The sequence below is a fragment of the Pseudoliparis swirei genome, chromosome 21, assembly GCF_029220125.1.
Source record: "Pseudoliparis swirei isolate HS2019 ecotype Mariana Trench chromosome 21, NWPU_hadal_v1, whole genome shotgun sequence".
NCBI lineage: Eukaryota > Metazoa > Chordata > Actinopteri > Perciformes > Liparidae > Pseudoliparis > Pseudoliparis swirei.
In genome coordinates this window covers 6301412-6329089 of record NC_079408.1, presented here as the reverse complement: position 1 = coordinate 6329089, position 27678 = coordinate 6301412, and the positions used below count along the sequence as shown (strand labels likewise).

At 47.4% G+C, this 27678-nt stretch overlaps 1 protein-coding gene across 4 annotated transcripts in view; it reads right to left on the bottom strand.

The window, feature by feature from the left end:
* Window positions 1–27678, bottom strand: part of pcdh7b (protocadherin 7b) — a 101325-nt gene that overhangs the window by 51437 nt on the left and 22210 nt on the right. For 3 of the 4 annotated variants that reach the window (XM_056443207.1, XM_056443208.1, XM_056443210.1), the window contains one exon: window positions 934–1153. In XM_056443207.1, coding sequence (XP_056299182.1) covers window positions 934–1153 — 220 coding nt within the window. The remainder of the gene's footprint in view (window positions 1–933; window positions 1154–27678) is intronic. The other variant, XM_056443211.1, reaches the window with a different exon arrangement.

Sequence of the window (27678 nt, the reverse complement as noted above, 5' to 3'; positions counted from 1 at the left end):
CAGCTCCTCCTTGTTAAGCATCGCCTCAGACTCCTACGCTATGAATGGGACCATTACCCCCATCTCTCACTGCACACACACACACACACATACATATTTTGGTCTTGGTAGGAAACTAGCTCACGATGGCTGTGAGAAGGTTACGCAGTCCTGTATCCGGGGACTGCCTTTACAATAGGCTCGTTTTCCACTCCTCCCACTCCCTCTCTCTAGATTGCAGTCTTTTCACATTACAACCTCCAGAACATCAGCTGCATCTCCCAACGGTAGCGAAATAAACCTCCTTCGTAGGGGCCTCACGCCAGCGCTCATTGCAAATCAGTACAGCACTACAGCTTCTAAACAATTCAAGTGGGGTGTTAACCCCCCACTGCTACCCCTCCTTTACTTCATCTTAAAAGAGATCTCGGAAACCAAAAACATCCTCGGCGGAGTTGAAATCAAGACGACGCCTGAAATTCGGCGAGATTTGCAAAGAAGAGAGAACTACAAGCGGTAAGACGGCCTGAAAGGTGTTGATCTTAAAGAATATGTCTCTTACACACATTCCCTCGTGTGGTGCCTTTGATCAGACAAGCCTTGCTGTCTTCTGAAACAGGAGCATAGGTTTTTATTATAAATCCCGCACCTCGTCTTCACACGATGTAGGCCGACAATCGTGGAGGCGCTTTTCGCTTTCGATGAGCAGCTTTCCTATACGTCACGCCGGATTCGCTACAGAACTAAACCGGGAGTCCTCAAGCACTCAAAACACTTTCAGAAACGTCTACTACAAATAATAGGACTGCAAAATGGCCGAAACCTCACATGTTTTTGTATGTTTCTGAGACTGTCTACCGTCGGGCTCGCTACAGTACGTGGATGCTCTAGGCACTATGTGTGTGTTATCTGTATCCTAACGCTTTCTTAATCTCCTTTGGTGTTTGCCCCTACCATTTTCCATGTGCTCTGCCTCACCGACACTGCCATCCGGCGTTGTCCTCTCGTAGCTGTCTTCGGGCAGGGGAAGTGCGCCCAGCCGGGGGCCCGACGAACTCTTGCTGCTGGGCGTCTCCGACTCGTCCAGGCCGCTGTCGTAGCAGCTCTGCAGCGATCCCTGCTGGTGAGGGTCCTGGGGCTGGCTCACCACCGAGAAGGTCACTCGGCGAAACGGCTACAAGAGAAACCAAACGGCCGGGGGTCACTATAAAAGGGACTGTTTTGACTTTTTCTTTTGCTGTTATTATTGTGTCAGGACGAGCTGGGGCCTCGGATCCTCGAGTCAGGATGGTGGAGGAAGAGGTTAGGGGAAGGAAGAAAAAAAAAGGGGAGGGGGGGGGAGGAGACTACGCTTTTAATCGGAGGAGCCTGGAGGAGTCGTAGAAGAGCGCTGGCTAGATTTTAAGGACACAATTATTGGAGCATAAATCTTTGAGCGAGCTGTGATGTCACTTTCCTGGCCCTAAAAACGAGACGGACAACCTAATCTGCTCTCTCACAAAAGCCAACAGAGAGCTTTTATCGCAACAAACGAGGTCACACCGTTCTCACACCGTGAAAACTACCAATGGGAAGATGGAGAGACGCAGGAGGTTTCCCACAAAGGAGGCCTTTCAGTCTTGAAGGTCACGCGACCTTCAAGACTGCGCCGCGACTCGCTACACCTGGACGTTAAATGGAGTTGAGGAGGGATGGGTGCACACAGAGGACACACGGAACAAGCGTCCGGCTCTGCAGGGGGTCTAATACCCCCCCCCCCCCTCCCCCCTCCACCGACTAGAGCCGCGGGTTCACGCTGCCAATAAGTGTAGCCGGCTCATTATTGAACAGTGTCCTGAGTTAAGCAGTAACAGAGCGTGTCATTAAAGCGGAGGCCTCGCCGTCTCGGTCCGTTTCCCGCCCCTCCTCCTCCTCCTCCTCCTCTTCTACGTCTCTCAATGCCTGACTCAGCGTTCTACAAAAGGTAATGGCACCGATAGGAGGGGGTGGGGGAGAATGGACATGAGACTAGGAACGAAGGATCCGGCGTGGTCATTACCATAATAAATAGCATAACAAATGGATAATGCCGTTCATTAATTAGTTACAAACTCAGTCGGAGCGGATCTTCTCCTTCAGGCCCTTGCCGGACCTCATCACGTGCCCCCCCCCCCCCCCCCCATCCTGATGCGCCCACTTGTCTGTTCGTTCCCGTCACGAGAATATTAAACGGGACAGGGGCCCATTACTCAAAATGTTTTTTTTTTCTCCCTTTCTCTTTCTCCCTCCATCTCCTTTCATTTGTTCCCAGATGGCCTCAACTGATGAAATGAGATCTACTATCAGCCGCTGCAGGACGGTATAACCGAGTCTTTAATTCGTACATCTATCCATTTACCTCGTTTTTTTTTCATAAATTCTATCCGAGAGGCTGGAGCCAAAACGTCACGTCGGGCTTCTTATCGTGCCGACGGGGTATTGGATCTGCGGGACGTCTGTTTTTTTTTTTTTGAGTGACAAATGAAGTTGACAGCACGCTCATGCAAACGGATGTGAGGGACAATCTCAGCGAGCGTTTACAGGTCACGACAGGAAGGTGAGCCTCTTTGTTGTTTTGTCCTCCTGAAACACTAACTGGAAGAACTTCTGAACTTCCGCCAGGCACACACCGTGGAAGATTATCTTTTTGATCATAAAATTTCCCCCAAGCCACTGTGAGAAAAAAAAATAGGCCTCTTTTTGCTCCGTGTGCCTGTGAGGAAATTTGCATTCATTTAAATATTTGCCTTTATTTATATAAATATATATCCACACTGCTTTTTCTTTGGCTGGCTGGCTAGCAAAGCAATCTTGGCAATAAATCATGTTTGCATGTAATTACAATCAACACTCAACAAATGGATTGGTATAAATATTCATGCAAATCTCACTTGGATAGTCAAACATTAGTTGCATAATTAAAATCGGGAGCCCAGAAGGAGAGCTGCTGTCTATAAGTGTAATAACACTTGAAAGGACGCTCAGATATTAAACCATGTTTCATCATGTTTTTGTTTTGTTTGTTTATTTGTTTGTTTTCACCCTGTTTCTCCGAAACGCTTGTTTGGTGTGAGGTGTGTGTGGTCGGGGGGGGGGGGAAAGTAGTTTGTCTGGATCAGATTTAGTGGAGTGGCATACTCCTTGGGAAACCGCTTTTCTAATGATACAAATTAAACAACTTTTGCCAAATGAATTGCTGGCGAGGCCGGCGCGAAGAAAGGAAACACTCGAGCGGGCGCGCACCGAGGGAAAAATTTAGTTTGGGAGAGAGAGAGAGAGAGAGAGAGAAAAGAAGCTGACAGCAAGCAGAAGAAAAAAAAGTTAAATGAACAAATACATTTCATTCACCTGAATTTCCCTTATTTACACTAGAGAGAGAGAATAAGATAGAAAGGAGAGGAGAAAAAAAAATAGCTTATTTGTTTGCGGACCAGAAATGGAGTTCACGCAGAGATCGCCGGAGGCTCTGGATTAGAATCTGCAGCAACCACCGTCTGCACAGCGACCTTCGCTCCCTTCATTATGTGTCTTTTAAATAAATGAATACAATAAAATGGGATTCCCTCTAAGTCATTCATTCCCCTTCTTATATGTGTGTGTGTGTGTGTTAGGAGTAGCCGGGAAAGAAGAAATGAATTGTCCAATGTGAAATCGCATTTTTTTTAAATTACTATTTTGGTACTCGTCACGTGGCCAAACCACAGGGGAACGTTCACAAAATGATCTGGCATGCCGAAGATACGACAACGCCCGGGCAATGAAGAGGGAGATTTTACATTGTGAGGAATAAAAAGAGATCCGTGGGCGTCGAGGTGAAAGGGTTCCCCTCGCGGTCTGTCCATGCTGACACGGAGCTGACCCCATCTCGCCAGATCCTGGTCATTTCGAGACCCGGTGAGTTTGTTCAGCCTGACTGAGTACATGGCCTTTGATGCCGCTCCCTCTACCTCCTACCCTGACCTGCTGGCCTCATCCACTCAGCTGCCAATTAATCCAGCAGTGCAATCCCACACACTGAAATGCCACGGCCAAGTCCCGTGTATGTTAGCCAAATCTATTGTGTGATGTTTTCCTTGGAAGATAGAGAATAACAATGTCAAATCTCACCCCGTACATATATTTTTCATGTATAAAGCCGCTAAACCCCATGTTGTGTCTGGCCACAGAGCGCATGGCTTTAATTACAAGTTGGCTTTATCTTTACCAGATGCCCCGGGACCTCTTTTCTTTGGGGGCCTCTTTGCGGTGCGTCTGTGATTGAAAGCCAGCTGCGACAGCCACGGGTGATTGAGCAAATCCGTCATCCCAAAAAATTGAACAATGCAAACATGCCACAGGTCTACTGGGAGCTCTGGGCCGAAGCTTGGCTCGCCCCATTTCCTGGACGCGAAAGGGAAAACACATGGGCCTGCCTGACTCGAGGGGAGCTGGAGCCAATACAAACAGGGCCGTGCCACTCGTGTCAAAAATGTGTGACCCCCTCGGATTTGATTTTCATTTCTTCCCCCCATCCCGCCGTCAGCATCGCTCTGTTTGAGTCGCTGGTTCGTCTTTTATCTCCTCCCGAACCTAACGCATTGTTCAGGAGAGGAGCGTTCGGCCTTTGCACGGAACCTCAGAGTCGCTCACATCAAGTTGAGAAAAGTCGAGACACGTGACTCAAGGCTTCGGTTCTCGTCACCCGGGAAGCCTTTTGAACTCGATCTCTCTGGCCGTCTGGGTTCTTTAATTAAGCCCACCTTCGCCAGAGCCTCTGGGTGGAGCGTAGGATAATAGAACGATGTAGGCAGTAGGTCTGCTTGGAAAACACAGGGTGTGTAATTTCAGCTGTAAATACCTTTTTGGCGGATGGCAGTGACCCACTGCCGTGAACCACAGGAAGTAATTGTGGCTGGGCAGGACTCGGGGCGAGGGGAGCAAACGGAAACTGCAAGGGCTAGTGTCTTATTGCAGTCAGCCGAGAGAGATGGAGGGATACAGAGAGGATGGTAGTGAGACGGAGGCCGGTAAAACATAGGGGGGTGATGGGGGACTGAGAGAATAGAGTGACACATGAGTACGTCCACGCATGCCAAAAGTGGCAGCGTGTAATTAAGAAGCCACGTTTCATTTTTAATGGGCGACCAGACATGCGACCTGCGATGCGCCACCTGAGTCGGGCAGAAAGTGTCAAATAGCCACGGCACACCGCATCGGAATCTGAGATCGCCTCAACTCAATCACGGCTGCTCGGAGGGAGGCGTGCTGTAACTCCAGTACCGGGGAATTTAAAAAAAAGATCACCAGAGAACATCGAGCTGTAAATGGGACAAATGCCCTCAAGGTGAATATCTGATTGTAAATCAATTGGAATCTGATCCGCGGTGCATTCAGGTTCTGTTTGGGTTGTACTCTGTCGCACTTAATTGCTACGCTAAGCTAAGCTAACGCCGCCGCCCAGGAGACACACACGAAACGTCCGGAAGCGCGATGGTTCTCTCAGGTGTGTGTGTGACGATAGGGGAATTTCCAAAAAAAGGGTTTCTGTCAAGGCCGAGTAAGTTGTTGGAATTCCGGCTACAGCTTTGTTAGCGCAGCCGGCTGCACCGTCTCGGGTATCGCGTTCGAGGCTGGCTGAGCCCCGTCAAGCTCCAGCACTCCTCTTAACTTCTTCACGTCCCCTCCACCTTTTTCAAGGTTCCGCTCCTCCTCCTCACATTCCTCCCAGGTCACTCGGGATGAAGAGGAGGAACCGGGGTGACATTTCTAAAGGACACCCAAGACTCCGGAAGAAAAGCGGAGCGGAAAAAACAAACAAAGTGGGAGTAAAAAAATATAAAGGCCCTTTCAAGTTCAGTATCTGATTTTAACAAACGTTATCTTCGGGAGCCAAACAAAGATGATTAGTTTTTTTGGACCATTTCATCTGTAATAGGCTGCTGAGAAACAGTAATTTTAGGAAACTGCTCTCACAAAGACATCCAGCTGCCGTTTCCTCACCTTAACTTTGCCCACAGAAAAGGACTGGAACATAATAAGAAATGACAATGATAGATATAAATGCCAATCTTCCATTTAAAAACCATGTTGGGGGTGGCTTTAGCTCAGTGGGGTAAGAGGGCCATCCTGCAACCGCAAGGTTGTGGGTTCGATCCCCGCTCTCCCCATTAGTTGCAAGTCGAAGTGTCCTTGAGCAAGGCACTGAACCCCCAGTTGCTTCCCGGGCGCTTCACCGCAGCCCACTGCTCCTTAATAACTAAGGATGGGTTAAATGCAGAGAACTAATTTCCCCTTGGGGATTAATAAAAGTGTATATTCTATTCTATGTCGGGGAAACTGTGACATCATACAATCTACATGGGTCCAATGCGTGATCATAACATTTTTAGACAAAATATATCACTTTTTCATCAACACTTTTATTACAGGAGGTGCAGACAGATGAGCACACAGCACACAGCCTGGTTAACAGTTGCTGATGCTGTTAGCACTCTCTTGTCTATATATAAAAGCGTGAGTGTGTGTTTATTTATTTTTTTACCCTTTCCTTTTAGCATGTGCTCGTTTTATGATCCGACCACACACCGACCAATCGAATGTCCCCTAGCGCTTATCGACTGGCGTTCCCTTGACTGACCCTTTATTGCGCTCTTTGGCAGAAGAAATAGCTCTCTAACTATATGTGCTCCCGTAAGAAAAGACTATTCAATAAATACAAATAGACTGCAGGGAACCAAAAACTCCCCGATGCTCCCAACTAGTGTATGTTTGGGGTTGTGCCATACAAAGTTGTTGCTCGGCATAAAATGTCCTCGAAAAAGAACTTGGGGAGAGATGAATTCTTTGTCGCGGAGCCTTGGGAAAAGGAAGTGGGAATTGGAAGTCGGGGGAAGAAGATGTTAAAGTTGGAGAGACTTGAGGAAAGCGACAACAAAAAAAAAGGGGAAAGGAAGAAAAGGCAATGACAAAATGGTGGATCCTTCCATCCCAAGCTTATTTTTCTTCCTTAATCCACATCCCCTTCTCGTCGTTTCTTTTCCCCAGTGTGTTTGGAACGCCTTTGGACGAGTGCCACCGCTCGCACGGCTATTAGCATGCATCGCGTGTGTGCAGCCGGAGGAGACAGACCCAACTGAAAGAAAGCCAGGAAGAAAGAAATGGAGGAGAAAAAATAACACAGTTACTTTCATAAAGTCTGGGCTAAACTTTTAATTGCTCTTCAAGTGGCGGATTAGGCCATTGGTGTAACAGAGATACTATTCAGGGAGGGCTGCGTTTGAAGATCTTCAGAAGCGTGTGAAGAAGTGTGTTTTGTTGCTGCTTTTTTTGGGGGGGGGATGTTGAGTGGCAGTGGATTAGCTTCAAGCTGACAAACAACACCCTCTGTGGGCTTCTGCTGCTTTCATGGCTGGGCTGCAGGAAGCACCGACCCCACCCGGCCCGGCGTCATGTCGCCGATAGCATGATGTCAAATGGACACAGATATTGATGAAGGGGGGGGGGAGGGGCTTGTAATTGTCGAGCAAATAGATAACGCATCTATGTTCGTGCCGTGGTGCTTTTTTTTTTTGGGGCGTGCGGATTTTCCACGGGAGCTTCGGTCGCGTCCGTCGCTCGCGAATTGTGTTTCATTCCCCTCATTATGAATGGATGGGGGCCCTTCTCCCGTGTCGCCGTGTGAGATGCAGCCGACGCAGGCGCCGGCGATGGGTGTCAACCAAACCCCCCCCCCCCCCCCCCGACTGTGGTGTCGCTTACATGGAGTCTGGTCTGGAGTCTTGAGATCGGCCTGTCTTACTTTTGCGGAATGCGACCCCTCGCTTACACGTCGACACCAAAGTGGCGTTCACCACAAGGAGAGAATCTCTCTCCCCCCCCCTTACGCATGCAATCATTGCACGTGCCTCTGGTCTATGTCTGTGTGCATTTGTGTGAGTGTGTGTCAAGTCTTTGTTTATGTCATGTCATTTGTCATTTTACATGTCAATCTGCCATCCGCTTAAGTTCCCAGTTCTTGGGTGACATGGGGGGGTCTAGGTGGAGCCATCTGGGGATCCATCACAGTTGTGGCGTGCAGCGCTGCATCTGACCAACGGCCTACGACTGTCACTTAGCGACGGGCTCGTTGTGACACAGGTCTGGGTCTCAGCGTAAAAAAACATGACATGGCATCAACGACGCCAGAGCGGCCAAATGCCAGAGCTGCCACGTATATATATATATATATATATATATATACATATAAGAAACAGCGGCACGCTTGTTTTGCTACCTGTCCCGTGCCAGCGCAGATGGGAGATTTGGAAGCCTCCAAAATGCTCCATCTAAAAAAAAAAAAATGATGTCAACCCAGATTAGAGAAAACGGGAAAAAAAATGAATCATTGATATGATCTACCGGGATAGACAGATTTGTGGCGAGAAGTATGACGAAAGAGGCTGAGATAAGGGAGGGAGAGGGAGATAAATGATTCTTTGTGTCCCATCCTGCGTCACCGATGACAGATAACCTGTATTTAGGATATCGGGGCCGCCATCCAAACATGCAAAAGAGAGAGGAGAGAGATGGATTGGCGGAGGTTAGAGAGCATATCCAGCGTATCCGCTAATGAGGCGTTCTATTTGAGTATGATCATGCGGGCATGTATCATTCAAGGTGGATAAGTAGTGTGTGTCCTTGTATGTGTGTGTGTGCTCACGTCATCTGAAGAATCCGCCGCGCTCCCCTCATTTCTCCCGCCTGTAAAGCCAGCAGGTGGCGCGCGTCTTCGCCAACTTGTGCATCTCCGACACGCACTTCCCCCGAAAAGGGGCCTCCTGCCCGCCACCTGTTCCCGGCGATTACGCTTCGACACAATTATGAGAAACAATTATTACAAAACCGAGTCGTTAAACCCGAACGTCGGTGGTAAATAAACTGGGAAAAAAAGGTGAGAAGGGAGAGGATGAAGGAGGATGGAAGAAAGCCCGAGGCAAGGAATGAGTAAAGAGCGGCGGGAGAGGAAAGGAAGCGAAAAAGAGCCGCGTGCAAACGTCCTCACACACACACACACACACTTACTCGCACGTTTAACCGTCCTCGAAACTTGGCATCAGAGATGTCCCCTCCCCCGCCCGCATTCCTTCCTGTCATGTTCCTCGTCCCTCCATCCTCCTTCATCATCTCCCTTATCTCCCCGCCTCCCCCTCTCCCCTATCTCCAGTCTGTGTCAGTCTCCCTCCCTCCCTCCCCCCCTCCCTCCCTATCTCTGTCGAGATCACGCAAGGTCAAACCTTCGCCGACGTTTGATGGCTGAAAATGGAATTAAGATGAAAGCACACTTTCGAATAATGAAGATATGCGGCGGGAGATTAGGAAAGCCGCGGATGCCGCCGAGGCGCCGAACCAAATTAATATTGAAATGTATGTGTGTTTGGCTCGGGCCCAGACAATCCCCATGTGTTATTTTCACCAGGGGGCCAAAGTGGAAAACATAACAAAAATGTGTAATAGCATTTGAGCGAGGGAGGTGGGGGGCGGGAGGAGAGAGGAAAGGCAATGCCTCATTTTTTGTTCAGCCGACAGTGTTCATTTTACCTGACGCGGGAATGTTAAAAGAAGTGTAGTTGAAATGCAGGATGTGGCCATTCAAGAGCAGAGGAGGGATTACACACACACACACCTACACACACCTGTGTCTGTTTGTGTGTGTGTGTGAAGCGGACATGTGCCCATTCAGATATCTACATTGACTGATATGCTTTACAGAAAGAGACACATGTGTCTCACAATCCAATCTCCCACATCTCAGCAGCTCTGAAGGAGCAGTGAGTGTGTGTGTGTGTGTGTGTGTGTGTGTTACAGGAGAGGGGCGAAAGAGATAAGGCCTCCCCTGTGCCTCAGAAGGCATCAAATACAGTCTATCAACGCTCCGTATCGCTGTCTGACGACGGCACTAATCCGCATGTAAAATAGTCGTCTCCTCCAAGGTGCACTTTAGCGAACTACTTCTCTCCTCTCGCTGCCTTCCTCTTTGACACTATTCCCGGTGAACTTTGGAAAACAAAACATAAAAAAACGAAAAGACGAGCGGATGAGATCCGCAGCGCGCTCTCCAGGTCTCATTTTTTCCGTCTCCCAGCCCGATTAGATCTCATTACCTCAGCTGTTGACTTGGCGGCCATTTTGTGGGCATCTAATGGGAAATTTGGTAATGGCTTCGGGTTGTTTCGGTCCCCACTGAACTCTCACTCGCAGCGGCACTTAGTTAAGGGGGGCGCAGGAGTGTCGGAAAAGCACAATTAACGTCGCGGCTTATTTGTTCCCTTTGGTATTGTTGGCCCCGAAAAGTAGGAAAAAAAATGCGGAAAAAAAAAGCATCGGAGGAGGAGGACAAAAGAAACTTGTGCGCGGTTCTATTGGGCTCAGTTTGTGTCCTCTCTGAGCTGCAAGCTGTTCCCCATTATTGAATAAGAAGGAGCGGGAAAAAACGTGGTCGGGTTACACGGGAGATCGCCAACAATGAAGCTCTTTGTTGAGTAAACGGGCGGAATCCAGAAAATGTGATCTTTTTTTTTTTTTCACTCCACCTTAATCAAAGGTCACGGGAGGTCAAACAGGCATGATCACCGGACACCTGCGCCCGCTCTCCGGTGAGCTCGGTACCAGTGTACCGCATGTGTGTGTGTGTGTGTTTCACCTATCACTTTACGAGCAGCTGGTATCCTAGGAATAAAGGGATCGTCAGAGACATGGCCGGCGGAGGCAACAAAATGAAGGGATGGGACAATGGGGGCGGTGTGCGGGGGTTTGCAGATGGAAGAGATCCTGTGTCTCGGACCCCCCCCCCACCCCCCCCACCCCCGTCCTCGTGGCGCAGGTGAAAGCACCTCACTGTAACACAACCCCCCCAGCCCTCCCTTCCTCTCTCTTCTTCTCTGTACTTCTAATCAAGAGAAGGACAGAAATGAGAGGACAGGGACCTTTTACACACACACAGACACACACACACACACAGACACACACACACACACACACAGACGGACGCAGCAAGCCGTTTCCGCTTCTTTGACTCCACGCGGGGAGCTGCTGGTGGCTCGTGGGAGAGGAGGCCAATGACTCCGAGATGATTATTGATTTAAAGTGACATCGGTGTGTGTGTGTGTCCTCGTTCAGGGTGAACGTAAGAGGGATGTGGGTTCTCCGTGACGCACCTCTCTCTCTCTTTTTTCCTTTTTTACCGCTCCCTCCCTCTCTTTCACTTTCTTTCTCCCGGCCCGCGTCACTCGGCCACGACACAACCCGCTTTTAAAAAAAAAAAGCTAAACTCCGAGCCGGAAACGAGGCTGTCGCACGAAGAGGTGAAACATTCGTGTCATTTGAGGCTCGTATTGCATTGTCAGAGTTTCTCCCTTTGATGGAAGAACAATGCCCAGAATTCCGAGCCTCGAGAACCAGACCCGGTTTCTGCCCAACAGGTTTTTTTCTCTCCATTGAAGGCAAAACCGCGAGCAGCACAGCTGAGGGCGGCTAACGTAACCCCGCCGGTGGCAACTGAGAGGTAGAGGTCGCGAGGCCGCTCCGGCTTCAAAACAATCAATCCGATCTCTAAGTAACAAGAAGAGGAAGAAGAAGAGAGAAAACAGCCGCTTGGCCCACATTCCTATGCTAACAAGAACATTGTGTGTGTTATATTTATCTGCAGTGCACACCACATTATTATGAATTTGGGGCATCGGAAGAGAAGTTATTTAGAAAGGGCTAGAGCTGCTGTGATCCCCCTAAGTATTTACTTTGCCTCCCCCCCCCCCCCCCATCGCAGCTGCGCCTCTGGTCCTCTTCTCGGGCCGGAATGAAAAAGCAGGTCAGGCGTAAATGACAACTCAATAAGCCGAGTTTAATACACCAGAAAGCGAGTCGGGGGGGGGGCCGTCGTTGTTAGCATGCAGCGCCGCCACTGTGAGGGGAATATTATTTCCAGGTGTGACAGATCTGCGTTTTTTGGCGATACTAACCGCCGACATGGACTCACACACACACACACACACACGCGTCTTTACGGCGAATGGCGTGCATTTCTTGCTTCAGTTCGCGGTCCTACATAACAATACTGATGGTGTTTTTGCGTTTTTGCTATTCTAAAGTTGTAAATCGCTCTTTATCCCCCCCCCCCCCCCCTACAAATAGCTTGTGCCAGGTACCAGCCCGATCCAGATGTGATCATCACCATTAGCGTTGGGTTTTTTTTCTCCAGCACCATCAACTTTTCATTTCTCATCCATCTGTTTTTGAATATTACCCAGCATGTCATCCATCGCCCTCGATCCGCTCCCCAAACGCTCACGTCTCTCGCTCCGCTTATCTCCGTGCTGCGCAGTGGAGAGGGAACGCTAACGAGGTTTAAGGGAAAGGCCGGCTGCTCGTCGGGTCGTAAATCCACAGATAAAGTAAGACCGGTATGTTTTGCATTATACCTACTTTACCTCTGAGGAATTTCCTTCACACACACACACATGCACATGCCTAAGCACACATGTGAATAAAGGTCTCTGTCATCCTTCCCTCTCTCCGCTAATGAGTTCCATTTCATTCCCACATTCCTTTACACCACCCCTTCAACCTCTGTGGTGTTGAGCTTCAATGCCATCTCTCTCTCTCTCTCTCTCTCTCTCTCTCTCTCTCTCTCTCTCCGCGATCTAGTTAATATTTCATCAAGTGGGGAATTTCACATCTGTAGGTCACATTCTGGGCCTTGGGCAATTAGTACCTCAAACAGCGACCTGGCTTGCTTCTTTTAATTCTCCTTCTTCTTCTTCTCGTTCTCCATTTCGCACCTTCTTTTTTTTTTTTTCATTCAAAGGGAATTAACGAGTTGAAATGAATTTGAAGCCCGCGCTGAAGTCCTCATAGCACAATTGCCGTGAGTGGCGGAGAGCAGGCGGAGGGTGGGGATGAGAGGAAGGGAGGGAGGGTTGATCCGAGAGATGGAGAGACAGAGATAGCGAGGAGACCACAACGAATCCACATGAATAAAATAACACTCGGGATTTGAAAGAGCTGCGCAGCTAAACGAGAAGCGGACGGGTACAGATTCTCTTTGTTCTTGGACAAATTCCTCGATTATAGGAAACGAGGAGGACGTGATATTGCCGTGGTTGCCATGGACACCGTGAAACCGGAAACCACGGATAGGTGCGCGGTAACGCCACATCCGCCAGCTCACGTGTTATGAAGTATTAAACATTGTGCATAGACGAGTGTACATGTATTTGTATTTTTTTTTTTATGCACTTGCGAGTGTTGTGCTTCTTTTCTCTTTGTGTAATTAAACGTGCGCTCGCTAAAGACATCTGTGCAGGCGCATTGCGAGTGTGCCGCGCCGCTCTTAAGCGCACGCTGCATGGAATCTGCAGGTTTATCCGGGATGCTGCGTCTGGAGCGGATTAACAATGCCTCCTTCATTGCAAGATCTTTGATTAACCCCCGCCTCACGGCATTAGCGGGAACAATAGGGTGCCCCGGTGTTAGCCTGTTGCAAAGTGTTATGTCACCGGAGCGGCGCGACGTCAGTGAAATGTAACGGAGATCCTCACCGCTGGGAATTGTCGCATTATTCAAATTGTAGGACGCGATGAGAGTCGTGATTAATGATCCATTTGCTGTTTGGTTTTTTTCCGCCGACTCGGAATTCAACAGAGCGGCTCTGGAATGGATTTAAAGAGATCGCTGGGCCTTTATCTGCTTAAGATGCCGAGTGGAGTTTACATAAACACAGAGAAGGGCTCGTCGTGGTTTTATAGACCACTAAACAAAGAACAATGTTCTCATTTCAGGCCCGTTTAATGATTCTGACGGCCGCTGACGGGGGTCAGGAGTGCGTCGGTGATTATTAGGGCTGACTGCTCAGAATGCACTCTCATGCATGACCTGGTGGCTTTTCCTGTTTTCACTAGCCTGCTTAGAGCTAATACATCTGTTGTGGTGGGATGAAACGTTGTGTGGAGGGAGCGAGAAAAAAGATTCGGATTGGAATTAATGTTCAAATTTCAACCCCAAAAAATACATTTAAAAAAAGAAAAAAAAATCACTCTGGCAACTCCAGGTCCCTGCTGGGCTCATTTAAAGCAGGCAAACAAAAGAGGCAGCCGAGCAATCTGGCAAAAATAAAAATAAAACAATGCTCCCCGTTGCAGCCAGCCGAGGCCGTCCACGCAGAGAGATGGCGTAACAAAAAAAAAATCCTTCGTCGGAGTTACAGTCTCAACGGAAGGCTGCGGTGCGAGGCAACGTGCACCTGTCCGTAAAAAGAAGCAGTGGACGCGAGGGGGGGGGGTCAACTTTGACACGGCGGAGCGTGTGATCTGGTGGGCGCCAGGCCGAGTCGCACCCATCCCACACGCAGCCCAGATCTGTCCATCAACCGTGTGTTTAGCCAACCTGAAGAAGAAGAAGAAAAAAAAATCCCCCCCCCCCAAAAAAAAAATAACCGGCCCCAATCAGCACAGAAGCCGAGGATTGTCAGTCACACATTAGCAGCCAAGTCACCACAAGGCAGAGGAGGAGATGAGGCTGAATGCTTATTAGCGGCTGTGAAATCTTCGCCCCAAAGCTTCTCTTGCATTCACAGGCTCCAGTCAGAAAACGCTTTTCTTTAAGAGGATTTTTCTTTTTCTGTTTCGCACAAAATGCTACAGAGGAGCCACGAGCTACGAGAATGTCCAAAACACGGACGTCTCCCACTAGCCCTGTTACCGTAGGCATCGGAAAATAAGTTTCCAAAATGCAGTATGTTCCCAGAGATGTGGAGGCTTCTCTTCATCCCACGCACATGTTTTACTCTGGAGGAGGCCGATTGGCTGAGTTGACTTTGGCCATTGACTGAGAACATTTGCTGTACTTTTTTTGTTTTGTTTTAAACCACAGTTAAAGTCAGTAAATGGAAAGTTCAACCCACACATGGTTGGGATATCTAAATGTTGACCCTTCGTTATGCTCAACAAAAAAACAGCTCGGATACAAGCCACCTCTCTCTCACGCAGGCAAAGAATCCAGAGATGCCACATGCATCGGTACATTAATAAAAAGCGTACGACCACGCACACACGCCCCCAGACCACACGGACGAAACCGCGGGTCTCGTAGCCGACGGTCGACGCGGCGTTTTTTGAAACGGATGTGACATTAAAAGCGGGCGGCCCCCGTTCAGGCTCGCAGGAGGTTCAGAATCACACTCCCTCCATCCGTCGCGCATCAATGTTAAAATGGCGATGTCGTAACATATTCGTCAAACAGATGCAGCGGCCTTACACTCGCTGGAGGAAGAGTCAAAACGCCGGGCTTTATGTGATTTTCAATAACGATGCGCAGCAGCTGTCAGTCAGAGCCAGACCGAATAAAATGTTTTTAAAAAAGCACTCCCACTCTCTCGGCGTCCACTCAATAGTTGTCCGTGAGTCACCGCGACAAGCAATTACCGCGGCGATAGAAAAAGAAAAATACAAATGAGGGAAGAAAAAAGAAAGAAGGAAAAATCATTAATGCTGCTATTGTCCATGAGGCATCTCAGATGTATACATCCACATCGGGTTCTTGCAGCAAACTGGGCAGCGTGATTAAGATGGCAGGTGGGGGGGGGGGGGGACCAAACAAACAAACAAACAAACGTATTTTTAGATTTGTTTCTCAGCATATGTGCTTTGGATTGGATTCCATAGGAAGCAGGGGAGGCACGTAAGCCCCCCGACGGCGTGTTTCACCGCTTCCCGCCCCCCGAAGGTTGACCGTCAGTCGCTCGCCGTCCCCGTTCAATCTGCTCGCTGTTTGATCTCGGCGACGGCAAAGCCAAAGAATAAACAACTCTATCACAGGAGGGTTTTGCATACAAGAGAAAAGCAAAGAGATACAAAGCAAACAAATAAATGTGCCAGACCGTATGAGGATTTCTGGGCTGCGTAATTAGGCAACATTCATAATACATGACCGGAGGGAGAGCGTGGAGCGAGGGAGGGAGAGGGGGGGGGGGGGGGGAAAGAGAGAAGAAAGGTAGAGTGGAGCTTTTGAGTGTGCAGGCAGGAGTGGTCATGAGTGATCCGCCGCCAGTGACACGTGTGTGTGTGTGTGTGTGTGTGTGTGTGTGCATCGCGTGGCCATCGATGTGTCTCTGCACCTGTGTGTGTGTGTGTGTGTGTGTGTGTGTTTGTTTGTTTGTGTGCGTGGTGTGATGGAGGCAGAGGCCCCGTGGCAAGTCTAAAACGGCCCGGGCCTTTTCATTTGACACCGCTGCGCCTTCAAACAAACTACCCAGGGCCCCCGCGCGCACACCCATAATCCATTCAAGGTAGCAAGCAATTTTCATTTTTGACTGGTGAGAAACACAGGCAGAGAAAGAGAGACAAGGAGAGAGGAGAATAAAAAAAAAAGAGGGGGGGAGAAAACAGAAAGAAAATAGTGTCGCGGGGAGGGGGGGGGAGATTGGAAGTATTAAAGAAGGGAGAAGTGAAGGAGATAGCAGAAGAAAATAAGAAGAAAGGTTGAGCAAAGGAGAGAGAAAGTGGATTACGAATAAAAGAAGGGGGGCTCGGGAGAGGGTGATTGAGGGTGATGTGTCTGAAGAGGAAGGGGGAAGAGAGGGAGGGAGGGAGGGGATGCAATCACAGACAGGTGGGGTAACGTCTGGGGCGCAAACATCGAGGAAGTTCATGTTTACCGACGCCGGAGAGCGGAGGGTTTCCTCGCCGATCGGCGGGGGAAAAAAAAAAAGTGAGAGGGTGTGTTCGGGTGGAGCAAATGGCGATATGCTAATCCGGACCAGGGTCGCGGCGGCAGACGCGGTCATGACCGTGAGCTGATGGATGGCATAAGCAGATTGTCTCCACACACAAACACACCGTCTCTCTCTCTCTCTCTCTCTGGAAACTACAAATCACAAATACATATTCAAACATTTATCCGGCACGTTTTGTTGTTCTTGTTTTTTTACAGCACGGCGCTTTTCGAGATCTGTCAAGAATATAGACGGGCCATTTTGGGACGGGCTCATCGAAATGCGGCTCGGCACACCACCAACGAAGAAGAAGAAGAAGAAGAAGAAGGACACAGAGCGATGAGGAGAGGAAGGCTGGGCGCTGGGAGTTGTTAATGCTTGAAATAAATCCCTCTGCGCGTGATATAAAAATCAAACCGATTTGTAGAGTTTGAACCTCGCCGAACACCAATAACTTCTGCTCCTCCAGAACATATTGGGAAATATGTTTGCTGGTGGGGCCTCGAGCTGTACGTCGGGCCCAAACGCCAGCGGAAAGGGAGCATCCTCTGCTCTTATTAGATGAGGGGAGTTCCGAGAAAAAGAGAAGAAGATCTTCCGTTCGAGTGACACGACTCCTCTCCCTGTGTTCCTCCCGCTCTCTCCGTCTCTCTAACAACCATCCAGCGGCCGGGAAATGAGCCTGTTCTGTTGTGTTGGAAGTTTTTTCCTATCTCTTTTTTCCTTTTCTTATTTATATTCTAAATAAAACAACTACGGTAGATTTGTCACCCCCCCCCCCGGTTTCGTATTCATGGCTGCACGTCTTGCCTCCAAGTCCATTATGCCAACATCCCAGTTCTCTTTCGACTTATCTTCTCCTCCTCATCCTTTCAGCCTCCCTCCTTTCTCTACCGGCACACCATCTCTCTCTTTCCCTGACACACAAGCCCACACACACACACATTATGCTTAGAGGGAGTGTGTCTAAGATTATGAGTCTCTCTTTTTCTTTTTTTTTCTCCTTTTTTTTTTCTTCTTCTCTACGACCGGGGCCGCGCCAGAAGTTGCCTCTGTCAGCACAATAAGGTCCTATAATGGATGGTAATCATTCAGCAACCGTGGCAGCTACGGCTAGTCTGACGAAAAATAGAAAGAAAGAAAGAAAGACATAAAGTGAGTGAGTGAGTGAGAGAGAGAAAGAGAGAGAGAGAGACCTGGCTCCTTCGCTGCTAATCTTAGCTAATGGCTTTCACGGAGCCAGGATAGAGCTACACACACTTATAATGCAGCGGGGGGGAAGAAACGGAGGGATTGGACATGTGGAGTGGAGAGGTTAGTGGCAAGGGTGGGTCAACTGAGTGTTTAGTGTGTGTGTGTGTGTGTACGGGGAGGGGGGATTGAGTGTAAAGAGAGAGAGAGGGAGACGGAGAGAGATGGATGAGTTTGGGGAGGGGTCGAGGAGGAGGGGAAACAAAAGCAAAGTTAAGCGCAGAGTTTTAATAGCATCCTTGAAATGGGGAGGCATCTGATAAAGGATTTAGAGTCAAACAAACACACACACACACACATTCATATGCAGAAGTCTCCTTAAAGACTTCTTCATCCGAAGCCATGGATCACGGAGGCCACTGGCTCGGACCCTTCTGGTGTATTATTAATATTTCAGTTTCATGCCGAAGGTCAGACTAAAGTCTGGATGGCGCTCCTGTGCCTGTCCGGTTCATACGACAGTCAGCAGCTGGTTGGTTTAGCTTAGCACAACGAGGTAAACCGCGAGCCTAGCTCTGGAAGTTAAAGTGTCGCATGCACCTTGTTGCTAGTACGGGTAAACACACAACATCGTGTGTTTATTAGTGAGCTGTAGTTTGTACTAGCTATAAGTAGTTTGTACAGCGAGGTTACCGGTTTACCCATGATGCCAGTCTTAGGCTAAGCTAAGCTAGCTGGATGTAGCCTCATATTTAAACCCAGCCACTGCTGCGCTCATATAGTTTACGAAGCTGGGATTAGTTGTACTGCTTGAGAGATTGAAGGACTCACAGTGGATTGGATTTAGCTTTATGAATTTCTCTAAACTCTGACTTTTTGTGTAGCAATCAATCATACGGTGTGATATCTTTCTATTTCTCAAAAGAAAGTTAAAAAAGCCTGTGGCCAGAAAAAAAAAGATTATTATTTCAAATCCAGGACTGTAAAACAATCATGATTTGACAATTTGGTCCATTGGCTAGAGTTGCAATGAGCAGCATGCTTTGAGGGATTTGACATGTGTCGAATCGGATTAGCTCGGGGGATAAGCAGAATGTTTCCCGTATCTCTTTAGCCGAACCGAGTAGAGACGCAACTAAATAGTATTTGTTTGTGCCCGGCTCATTTTCCATTTACAAAGATATATATATTTATCCTTTTATCCAGTTTCCATCACCCGCAAGGTTATGCAAGCGTGAGCCGAGACCAGACCACGAGGTCGAACATGACCGATACCAAATGACTGTCGTCCAGAGCTCATGCACACGCGATCGGACTGAAGGCCGAGGATTGGAGGAGCGACCAGCAGGAGTTTTATTATATTTATTTTGTTCTCATTACCACGCCAACAGACACAGATGGCCGTGGCCAGAGCTGGGGATCAAATCCGTTGGACAGCACCCAATAGGCGAGCCATGAGCCTTCCCATGGCCACGGATGGCACTAATTGGGGAGAAAGAAGCTTGAGAGAACTAGAATGGGCACTCGGTAGAGCGCATACCTTCGCATATCACAAGATTGGGCATTGAATTATGAACATTTTGGCATTAGTTGCATGCCAATTGGACAAAAATGTATCGTGCTATTGTAAAAAAAAGATGTTGACCTTTCCATGACCTTGACCTTTGACCCGATTGATCCCAAAATCTAATCAAATGGTCCCCGGATAATAACCAACCATCCCACCAAATTTCATGCGATTCGGTTCAATACTTTTTGAGTTCTGCGAATAACACGCATACAAATAAATAAATAAATAAATACACGGCGATCAAAACATAACCTTCCGCATTTTCAATGCGAAGGTAATTAGCCAGAGCAAAGTGTCGGGCGTTCAGCGTCTGTAGCGACAACATTATGACAAAGTAGAGGAAGAAGTGAAACGTCATTTTCAATGCTTCCAGGCGAGCGGCGGGAACATTTCTCATATCACGTCGCTCAGGTGTCTCAAATTACTCTGGCAGGGGGATCCACAATAGATGGCGCGGTGAGGATTCTTTGCAATTTGCTTTGCTACACTGGCCTCGGTGAACGAGAGAAGAAGGAACAAAATCGAGCCTCCGAGTACTTCGGCAAAGAAAACAGGTCATTTGTTTAGCACCCGGCACGGGGACAAAACAGACATCTTCTGTACTGTGTCAACAATAAGCCACGGAGAAAATATGTTGTTGTGCAAGGAGGGGGAGGGGGGGTACTTTAACAAAATAGATGCAGAGAAGAGGAAAGTAGTTGAAACGAATGGGATGGAGGACATGGAGAGTGGATGAAGAGGTGAAGGAGAGCAGCACAAAGGAGTGCAGAGCCGAAAAGCTTCTGGACATGATTTTTCAGCTGCCATTTCTTTTTTTATTGGAGTGAAAAATCTTGCCGGATTTACTACGCATATTTAAGGTTTCCGAGGATATCAAATCGAATGATTTGGAGTTATCCCCCGACTCTGCATTATGCAACGAGGAAGTCCAACACTTAAATGTGTCAAATTATTTGCTTTATAGACCAAATATCTCAAAATAACAGCCCGTTATTTCTTCTTTACCACCTCCTTCTTCTTAATGTCAACCCTCCTTCAACATATCTGCCCCTCTCTCTCTCTTTCTTCCTCCGACACATGTTTTACTACTCTGCGGAGACCGATGTACGCATGTTTAACCCTCCTGTTGCCATTACATTTGCTAACATATTTTACCCTCGGGGTCAATTTGACCCCAGCAATTAAAACCTCCAGAAAATTATTAGAATTAATATTGTTTCCCAAGTTTAAGTGTGAGGTACTTTATGTTTGTTTGTTGACTACCTAAATAGCCCTTTAAATATATAAAAAAGTTGATATTTCTTATATGTTTGACACAGTGAAAAACAGCCTGGGGTCAAATTGACCCCAAAGAACACCGACATTAAACATTGAATGGGGTCAAATTGACCCTAAAGATAACGGGAGGGTTAAGAGATGGAAAAATAACATTCGACAACAAAGAGATGCCTCGTCATGGCACTTGAAGTCTGTGTGTGTGTGTGTGTGTTTGTGTGTGTGACTTTGCAAAGTAAACAAATATTATCAGAGGTATTTCGTCTGAGCGTGTTTGTGATGGTGTGGCATTGTGTCTGGGTAGGAGCACACCTCCTTGAACCTGCTTCCTCCTGCCGTGACTGACTGGAGGCAGTGTGTTGAACGCTCTCTGCTGCTTTCTTCTCGTTGGCATTCAAACAGTGTAGTAGGTTTTTGTCGCTAGTGAAGTGCCAGAGATGGAATCCATCTGGCGTTATAAAGAAATGTTGACAAAAGAGCATATTTCTGAAAAATACGAGTACAGTCGCGAGCGTGAACATGCATGTGCACGAGCGTTGGACAAATACCCGAAAAAGGAGCCATAAATAACTTTTTTTGCACCCTCGGCGAGAGACCTGTCATCCATCATCGCGGTATGTGTGGTGTGTGTGTGTGTGTGTGTGTGTGTGTGTGCAGGTTGCTGCTCCCCTCATTTGACCACAGAATGAGTGAATGTTATCATTTTCCCGCCCTTGACCTGTTCCATTCCAGCGGGCAGAAACACCAGATCGAGAGAAGATTGAATGAGGGGACGGGAGAGAAAACCAAATAAACAGGAGAAAGAAATAAGACGGAGGGAGTGCAAGAAAGATGCTGTTTCAGGCATCGCAAGTACAATACTCCTACAGGGGGGGGGAATGATTTTGAAATAAAATGTTCAATATCACAGCATGTTGCAAATACTATATCTTCTCCAAACCCAGGATGATGCCATACTCATGACAGCGTCATCAGAAAAAAGTTATCCTCATTGAATGTCTTAGCTTCAGTCCTCCTCAGGCTTTGACCTTTAGTTAGTAAATCGCAGATGGTTGTGGGTTCGGGGGATTTGATCCCTTGGCTAAAACTTCCTGTCTGTCAGAGAAGTTTGAACAGCGAAAAGTTTATTAAAATGTGTCCGTGTCGTGCTTTATTTTTTTTTTGTATCTCTTTTTTTTCTTCCTCCTGTCAGTTTTTGTGACGTTATCAGGTGTTCTAATAGGATTCTGGCTGATGCACACAGCTGTGCGCGCGAGCGCCAGCATGAGCACGCACTTCACACGGCGTTTTGATCCGACTCGCACCGAGGTAACGAGGCCCCGCTGTCGAGGAAGGAGAACCCGAGGTCAGAGAGGCGACTACAATTCCGCAGGCTTTCATTTAGCGCCTGGCTCAACCGGCGCATCTGTCTTTTGAGCCCAGATTAAAGACCTTCAAAAAAATAGACGGAGGGGAAGAAAAAGACGGACATAAAAGTTCAATGACAACAAAACAAAACAAAAAAACCTCAGCTGTCAAAACTCAATGTCGTCGTGTCTCGGAGGGGAATTGGTAATTGGCCGCGAGAGTACGGGAGTAAGGGGTGCCGGAGACGAGAAGGGACCGGGGCGAAGGTTCTCCAGCTGTGCGGCGCTGTTGAGGTATGCTGCCCCAGGCGGACGGAGGCCAGCCCGGCTGCACAGGCCTGCTTCTCCCCAGCATAGTTCTAAACAGTATTGATGTCGGATGAAGAATAAAACCGAGCGGCACTTCCCATTGTTGTTCGATGTATAAAAGACAAAGTGGTCTCCCACCCGCGATGAGGGGATGGGCCGAGTCATAAAGAATCACGCCGAGCTGCTCAACGGTTAACCGGAGCGCTTGCTGGCAGTCGGGGGCGGGGCGTCTCGTGAATAGAGGCAGAAGTATTCCGAGATAATTCCGCGGTCGAAAGGCGAAGCGCGCCTGCAGAAAGAGGCACTTACTCTTCGGCAAACACAAAGGCGCTTCGTTTCATCGGCGAGGACACCTCTTTCGGGAAATCAGTCGGAACCTCGACGGGAGGCTCTTGTGCAAACGGAAGGGAAATTGCAGACAAAAGGTCGGCGCAGAACTCTTCAGAAAATCTTCAAGAACGCTTCATCGGCTCTCTTGGAGCGTCGATGACGGGACGGTGGCCTTCGTTTGCCCTCCTGCCCGTTCAGCCTGTTCTTTAATTCCCTTGCTCCGTGTTTTGCGAAGCAGCGGAGGAACGCTTTGACTTAACGGTTTTCCGAGGGAGGCCAAAGCGAAGAGATCAGAGGGCAGACTGAGGGCAAGCATGTCTTCAAAAGGGGGGGGGGGACGACACTTTACTGGGCTTGCAACACTATACGGATGAATGCAACTTTGAAAAGTTTCACATTTGGATTCACAAATGACGATTTAGATCGGAGTCAAAATCAACCCACGTGAGTTCACTCGTCCCTCGCGAAAAACGTTGTAATCACTGGCATCGCCTCGACGATCCAGTCCAAACGAAGCTCGGCGACAACACCCCCGATTAACTATTCAAATCTACACGTAAACCTCGGCTCTCGCTCGGCGGCAAAAAAAAAACCCCAGAGCAGCTTCTCGAAGGCAACGTTAATATGTCAGCGTTGAAAACGCTTAAAGCCGCGTCGCTCCGGTCTCTCCGAGCGCCAGATTGTTTGGGTTAAGCCAGTCGCTCCTCCGACCTCCCACCTCATACTTCATTGGTAGATTAACTTTCTTTGCCATTTGGATAGATTACGAAATCCTCCAAAGTTCATCCAGGTGGTCGCCGTCCACGATGTGACGGCACGAGAAAGGCAGAGAGAGGATTCACCCACATATAGTTGCAGCACTCACGCTGCCTTTTTAATATTTCAAGGTAGTGGAGCATAATACGTGCATGCTCTGGGACAGAGGAATTCACTTTAAAGGAAGGGTGTGTTTAAGAGAGAAAATATAGCAATTCAGAAAAATGAATTGTTTAGAGTATGTGTGTGTGTATATCTGATGTGTTGTGCACAGCCTAGGCTTTGAACCCAAATTCAACTCCCAATCTTAAAAGACAATGCCACCGTCAGGGGGGGTGGGGGGGCGTATCCCTCTGCCTAGGGTGCAGCACTTTCTTCGCACGTGTTAAAAACACACACGTGTGTGTCAATGTGTGTGTGTGTGTGTGTGTGTGTGTGTCAAGACGCCGACACATAAGCTCGGCTTTTCAGCAAAGATGTAGAAATGATGCAGCCTGTATATGTGTGTGTGTGTGTGTTCCCTTTTTCTCGGGCCCTTGCATCCAATGCCTCCATCCTTTGTGCCTTTGACACGCTCGTACGTTCTGGGTTCTTTTTTTTCTCCCACCAAGCGATGTCATGATCAATTTACCGCTCGGCACATGACGGCCCCTAGCGCCTCGGAGGATTTTAAGGACTTTGTGTGCAATCTCAGCCTGCCTCGCTTTTCTCTCCCACATATATATTTAAAAAAAAAAAACGGGCATTTGTATTCTCATCCCGCTTTGGCCACCGAGCGAGATTCTGTCCCGGCTTTTTGCCTCTCTGATTTCGAGGTTATTGTTTGGAAGAGAAACCGAGCAGACGCCAAACCCGCGGCTCCTATTTCGAGGCAAATCTCAGTCATATTTGCCGGTTTTATTCCCACTCTGTTTCAAACAGTGTGAGGTCGGAGGGGTCAATCTGGTAATCTCACAGAACTCGGGGCTGTATGTGCGGACCTGTTTGTGGATATGTACGAATGTGTGTGTGTGTGCGCACAGAGAGGGAGAGAAATCACCGAAGTGTTTTGAAAACATCAGGCTCAATCAGGGCGCATTTGTTCAGGGGCCCCCGAGAACCTGAGCTCATTGCCTCACATAGAGTGAGACCTGATGGGAAAGGAACCATTACAACAGGAGTTGTTCCATGCAGCTAAAGTATGTTTGTGCACCTGCCTGCTTTTTAATGTGCATCTGCCAGCGCCGAACACAAACACGACTTGGCACGCGTTGAAACATAACGCGACAATGTTCCAGACCTCAATGTCATCCATCATTCAGGCTCAAACAGCTGCCAAAAAAATAAAAAAAATAAAAAACAAACTATTGGGCCAGAGAGTGTTATTTCGCTTTTTATTCTGAGCAAGAGATTAAAATGCGAATAACTGGATTAATAATCGGCCCAAGCAATTCAATTCAACGACTGTCATCAGTGGTATCGCGTGCTGCGTCAATCCACCCCAAATATATATATATATATATTAGTGCTGTGAAAAATAACGCGTTAACGCGTTATGATGAAATTACAGGAATAATTAGTTAATTTTTTTTAACGCATTTAACGCATGCGCAGAATGAGCCTCCAATACGTCTGTTGTTGGTCGTCTCGAACCAGCAGCATGTCATTCTGTCTCTAGTTCCGATTCGGCGTGTGCGCGCACATCGGGACGAAAAAAAGTCACACTGGTGAGCAAGTTATGTGCATCCCTGTGTATAAATGTATATATCCGTCTTTTGTCATAAATCTTTATGTTCTCACAAAAATATACCGAGAATATCGGTAATATGTGATTAATCATGATTAATCCACAGAAACCTGTGATTAACCTGATTAAAATTTGTAATCGTTTCACAGCCCTAATATACAGGACTGTCTCAGAAAATTAGAATATTGTGATAAAGTTCTTTATTTTCTGTAATGGAATTAAAAAAACAAAAATGTCATGCATTCTGGATTCATTACAAATCAACTGAAATATTGCAAGCCTTTTATTCTTTTAATATTGCTGATTATGGCTTACAGCTTAAGACAACTCAAATATCCTATCTCTAAATATTAGAATATCATGAAAAAGTATACTAGTAGGGTATTAAACAAATCACTTGAATTGTCTAATTAACTCGAAACACCTGCAAGGGTTTCCTGAGCCTTGACAAACACTCAGCTGTTATAAATCTTTTTTTTTACTTGGTCTGAGGAAATATTAAAATTTGATGAGATAGGATTTTAGAGTTTTCTTAAGCTGTAAGCCATAATCAGCAATATTAAAAGAATAAAAGGCTTGCAATATTTCAGTTGATTTGTAATGAATCCAGAATGCATGACATTTTTGTTTTTTTAATTGCATTACAGAAAATAAAGAACTTTATCACAATATTCTAATTTTCTGAGACAGTCCTGTATATATATTCTCATTCTGCTTTCGTACGCAGGTTCGTGCTGCTGCCACTGGCAAGGCTATATGGCTGCCAGCTTGTGTGTGTGTGTGTGTGTAGGTGGCGAGCACATCATTTGAGCTACTGAGCTGGCCGGGAGTGAAAAGTATTCACGCAACCCCGCATTGCGTTGCTCCTTCATTCTTCCTCTCCTCCCTCCATCACGTCATCATCCTTTCCCTCTTCCGTCCTCTTTCGTTCTTCTCCTCTGATCCCGCGGCCACCTGGCGAGTGTCCCACGGCGGGGACTTTTACAGCAGGCCTTCCATCCAATTGAATAATGCACTGTAGTCTAAACCCCCTCATTAAAAAGGGCCTCATATGGATTAAAATGCTGAGGCAAACACATTTTCTGCATGCAGAGGTACGGCTAATGTATTAGCTCGTGTATTAGCTCATGTATTAGCTTGTGTATTAGCTCATGTATTAGCTTGTGTATTAGCTTGTGTATTAGCTTGTGTATTAGCTCATGTATTAGCTCATGTATTAGCATGTGTGTTAGCTTGTGTATTAGCTGTGTATTAGCTGTGTATTAGCTTGTGTATTAGCTTGTGTATTAGCTAGTGTATTAGCTTGTGTATTAGCTGTGTATTAGCTTGTGTATTAGCTAATGTATAAGCTTGTGTATTAGCTTGTGTATTAGCTCATCTATTAGCTCATGTATTAGCTTGTGTAATAGCTTGTGTATTAGCTCATGTAGGCCTATTCGCTTGTGTATTAGCTTGTGTAATAGCTTGTGTATTAGCTCATGTATTAGCTCATGTAGGCCTATTCGCTTGTGTATTAGCTTGTGTAATAGCTTGTGTAATAGCTTGTGTATTAGCTCATGTATTAGCTCATGTAGGCCTATTCGCTTGTGTATTAGCTCATGTATTAGCTCATGTAGGCCTATTAGCTTGTGTATTAGCCCATGTATTAGCTCATGTATTAGCGTACCTGCCCTTTCGGTGGGAGTCGACCCAGGTATGTGTTTGCTGGAGACCAGTGCGAGGGGCACCACTGTGACGAGTGGGAGACGGGGAGTGGCGTAGATGCACTGAAACGTGTTTGTCGAGTATTGTTCTGAAAACCCTGCACGTCATTATCTTCGAAATGCAGCATCCATCTTGCCACCTTTCAAATGCACCGCCGAGCAGCATATATAAATCATTTCATATGGGAATATTAATCCGATCAATAATGTCTGCCGCTGCTCTTGTTCTCCCAGAGGCAACCGATCCAGAGCATCCACAGGTGATGCGTGGACAACCAAACAGCAGTTATTTACTGTGCAGTATCGGCACAGTATGTTCCGTGGTATTACTGCAAATAAGTTTTATTCATAATTTAGATGAACATATTTCAATCCTCCATTAAGTATACATCCAAATTTAAATTACGTCACCCTTGGATCTGGCTGACTTGAGAGCTACAACGCAGTGGCAGCTGGGTCCTTCCTCTGAGACCCACCTCATAACAGAGGGACTGAGGCTCTATCCTTCAGCCCAGTTCAGCACACACACACACACACACACACCAGTTCACTCTCTCCCCTGCCAACGAGCTTAATATCATTTATTTACCAAACCAACAAGGGCGGACCGAGCACAAAAGCCGTGGAAAGGACGTCAACCGCGTGGATTCCCGATGATAAAGTAGTTTCTAAACAAGAGACTGTAAAAAAAACAATTACTGTATTCGTAATTTCAAATTAACCAACCTCGTATGGATATGAGATTTTCTTTTTCC